Raw genomic sequence first — 4,119 nt, 5'->3', positions numbered from 1 at the left:
CACACACACACACACACACACACACACCCTTCCTCTCTGAACACACACACACACATACGCACACCCACGCGTACACACACACACACACACACATACACGTCCTCTCAGAACACACACACACACACCTCTCCTCTCAAAACTCACGTGCAAACACACACACACACACACACACACACACACACACGTCCTCTCAGAACAGAACAGTTCCATCTTGCCTTTTTCTAATCTTTTCATCACTTTGTCCTTCCAAGAAACACGTTTAGTAATCTGTCCTTGTGATGGAATACCTCCATTATCCATCAGTGTGTTAGTGTGTCTGTGTGTATGTGAATATGTGTATATGTCAGTGTGTATGTGATTATATGCCAGTGTGTGTGTGTGTGTGTGTGTGTGTGTATGTGTGTATATGTCAGTGTGTGTGTTTGTCAGTGTGTGTGTGTGTGTGTGTGTGTGTGGATCTGTACCAGCTGCAGATTTATATTTTCCCTGGCATACGGGCCGTAGATTGATGATCAGGATTACCCCAATCCCACAAGCGGTTATGGTAATCTCTATAGATTAATCTCCTCGTAGCCAAAATCATCGCCAGTCGGACATGCCATATGAAACCTAGGTGATGTCCACTGTGGGGGAGTGATTCAGTGATTCAGGAGCACCGACCAATTACAATAAACATCCACTTCCTGGATACTAACCAATAAGAGGCCTTTATTTCAGAATAAACAACCACATGCATAAACAACCACAGAAGAAGAGAAGAGAGATGAGAAAGGGGGGAAGGGGACCGAGGAGAGGAGAGAGGAGGAGAGGAATGGAGGAGGAGAGGAGAGGATCGAGGAGAAACCTTCTGCATTCTGTCATCCCTAATACAGGGTGACCCCCATTTCTTCACTGCTGAAAAGAGGCGATACTGACTCTAGAATAGAGAGAGCACTACTGATCAGAGATCAATGCTGTACTGATCAGATCAGAGAACACTACTGTACTGATCAGAGAACACTACTGTACTGATCAGATCAGAGAACAATACTGAACAATACTGTACTGATCAGAGGGTCAGGGTTAGCTGCCCAGAATGAGAGGAGAGCATGTGAGCGTCAGGGTTAGTGGGTTATAGCTCTAGCTGGTTAGCGGGTTAGCAGGTTAGCGGGTTATAGCTCTAGCTGGTTAGCGGGTTATAGCTCCAGCTGGTTAGCGGGTTATAGCTCCAGTTGGTTAGCAGGTTAGCGGGTTATAGCTCCAGCTGGTTAGCGAGTTAGCAGGTTAGCAGGTTATAGCTCCAGCTGTTTAGCAGGTTAGCGGGTTATAGCTCCAGCGGGTGGGACTGATCCTGTGAATTGTGTTTGTCCTCAGAGCATCAAAGTATCTGCTGAGCAGTTCCACTCCATCTTCAACTACTACGACAAAGTGAGTACCACAGTCTCTCTCTCTCTCTGTCAGGATGTACTCACAGGTACAAACACACACACACACACACACACACACACACACACACCTTTTTTCAGTTCCAATGGACAAGTACACTGAACATCAAAGAAAAGGCTTCTCCAAATCCCTGATCCTCTTAACAGAATTATGCAGCAAACCTATGCTGTCTTCTCTTCTTCTTATGCTGTATCTCTCTCACACACACACACACACACACACACACACACACACACACACACACACATACACACACACACAAACACACACGCATGCAGACAGACACACACACAAACAAACACACACATGTTCACAGACTCACACACTTGAATAAAAGATGTCTTAAGCCAGGGATTGACTGGTGTATAGAGAGTGATCGCAAATACACCAACACACACACACACCTACACACACACAGTGATGTTACAACACCGTAAAACACACCTGTTCTCTGAGGCCTTTGGCCTCTGACCCCATTCCCTTCCCATCCCTTTGTTGCCAAGCGACCTTGGCGATCCTAAAAGGCGCTATATAAATGTAAGCTGTTATTATTGTTGTTTTTCTCACCAGGATGGCAGCGGATACATCGATGAGCAGGAGCTGGACACTCTGCTCAAGGATCTGTTTGAGAAGAACAAAATGGTGAGTGTGTGTGGGTGTGTGTGGGGGGGGGGGTATTGAAGAACAAAATGGCGGTGGTGGGGTGTGAAAAGGCAGGTGATATAGATAGATCAGTTGATGATCTAAGTATAGTATATATATGTATAAGTATAAGTATAAGTATCTATTATCTATATCTATATCCTAGATCAGTTGATGATCTATTGGTTGATTGTGTGTTGTGTGTGTGTGCATTTGTTTGAGTGTGTGTGTGTGTGTGTGTGTGTGTGTGTGTGTGGGTGGCGGTGTACACTAAGAGGATTTCGGTGTAGGTAGATAGACAAAAAGATCAGTTGATTTATTGGTTTGATTGGATTAATTGATTGTGATTGTGTGTGTGTGCAGGTGGTGGACGCTAAGAGCTTGTCGAGCTACAAGAAGAGCATCATGGCCCTGTCCGATGGAGGCAGACTGTACCGCACGGAGCTGGAGATCGTCATCTGCAAGGACCCGTCTGTCTGACCAATCACAGTGCAGCTCTCTCCTCATCGTCCAATCACCACCAGTTTAGGTGCATGTGCTGGTTCTGTCCTTCCCCTTCCACGCCCATCAGAGTGATGTCAGTGACCACGCCCATTTCCGAACAAACCCCTCCCACTCATAATAACCCGCCTATATTGCTTTGTGATTGGCACCTCTTGATGTTCTGAAGCAGCCTTTTTTTAAGGAACTTTTCAACATGACTGTTGTAGGAATGAATATATGTCACTTCACTGTAAAACAAAACATTATTTATCTCTGTACTTATTTATTGATTTATTTTAAATGTTAATATTATTGTTTCCAGTGAAGTTAGTGTATCTCTTTTTCATCCTCATTTCAACACTATCTTCTTTCTCTCTCCTCTATTTCTCTCTCTCTCTGTTTTCTCTCCGTCTCTCCTCTATCATTGTGTAGTTCTTTCTCATCTCTCTCTCTCTCTCTCTCTCTCTCCATCTCTCTCCTCCTCTGTGCTTTGCTTCTGTTTGTTTTGAGTCTCCTGAGACCGGAGTCTTGCACTGTTCTACTGAGGCACTGCCTGGGAGCATCAGTAAAGATCTAGAGGAAATGTTCATCTGTCTCTGTCTCTGTGTGTGTGTATGTGTGTGTGTGTGTGTGTGTGTGCATTAGTGAGAGGGAGAGTGTGTGTGTGTCAAAGAGAGAGGAAGTGTGTGTGTGTGTGTGTTTGTCTGTGAGATATATATAAGGTGTGTGTGTGTGTATGTGTACTCCAGTGATGAATCTGTAGTAAAACATGAAGGTGTATAACTTTATGATACGATGAGATTATCTGGACGACGGCGTTCCATTTAGGATGATGAAAAGCAGTCAAAGCCATTAGGGGGTAATGTGTAGTGTAGTGTCAGCTGTATGTGTGTGTGTGTGTGTGTGTGTGTGTCCCTCTCTCACTCTCTCTCATTCGCCCTCCCTCTCTCTCTCTCTCTCTCTCTCTGTCTCCTTTTCTCTCATCTCTTTTCTTTTATTTTGTCTTTATGGAAGTAAAACCTCACAGTAGGTGGATATGAATTAAACTTGAATCACTTTCACCATTCAGAGCACTGTAACATTTTCACACTCACACACACACACACACACACACACACACACACACACACACACACACACACACACACCCAGAGACACACACACACCTCCTGGAAAAGGGAACAAGTCTAACCTTAAGCATTCCTACGGGTCAGTTCTATTCAGCCCCCTATTCTAACGGGTCAGTTCTATTCAGCTCCCTATTCTAACGGGTCAGTTCTATTGTAACAGGTCAGTTCCAGAGCCTTATAAGGCTCTGGTCAGTTCTATTCAGCCCCCTATTCTAACGGGTCAGTTCTATTAAGCCCCCTATTCTAACGGGTCAGTTCTATTGTAACGGGTCAGTTCTTTTCAGCCCCCTATTCTAATGGGTCAGTTCTATTCTAATAGGTCAGTTCTATCGTAACAGGTCAGTTCTATTCTAACAGGTCAGTTCTATTCTAACGGGTCAGTTCTATTCTAAAAGGTCAGTTCTATTGTAACAGGTCAGTTCTATTGTAACGGGTCAGT

General features: G+C 44.5%; 1 protein-coding gene across 1 annotated transcript in view; it reads left to right on the top strand.

The window, feature by feature from the left end:
• Nucleotides 1-3,103, top strand: part of LOC143133007 (calretinin-like) — a 13,934-nt gene extending 10,831 nt beyond the window's left edge. Inside the window, exons 9-11 of the mRNA XM_076292819.1 lie at nucleotides 1,354-1,407; nucleotides 1,996-2,067; nucleotides 2,431-3,103. Of these exons, the coding sequence (XP_076148934.1) occupies nucleotides 1,354-1,407; nucleotides 1,996-2,067; nucleotides 2,431-2,547 (243 nt within the window). The 3' untranslated portion in view covers nucleotides 2,548-3,103. The remainder of the gene's footprint in view (nucleotides 1-1,353; nucleotides 1,408-1,995; nucleotides 2,068-2,430) is intronic.
• Nucleotides 3,104-4,119: the final 1,016 nt, after the last annotated feature.

The sequence above is a fragment of the Alosa pseudoharengus genome, unplaced genomic scaffold (assembly GCF_046254945.1).
Source record: "Alosa pseudoharengus isolate Yale_2024_CS ecotype anadromous, Long Island Sound unplaced genomic scaffold, YU_APseudo_1.1 YU_APseudo_1.1_scf_19, whole genome shotgun sequence".
Classification (NCBI taxonomy): Eukaryota; Metazoa; Chordata; class Actinopteri; order Clupeiformes; family Clupeidae; genus Alosa; species Alosa pseudoharengus.
This window is presented reverse-complemented; position numbering and strand designations above follow the sequence as displayed.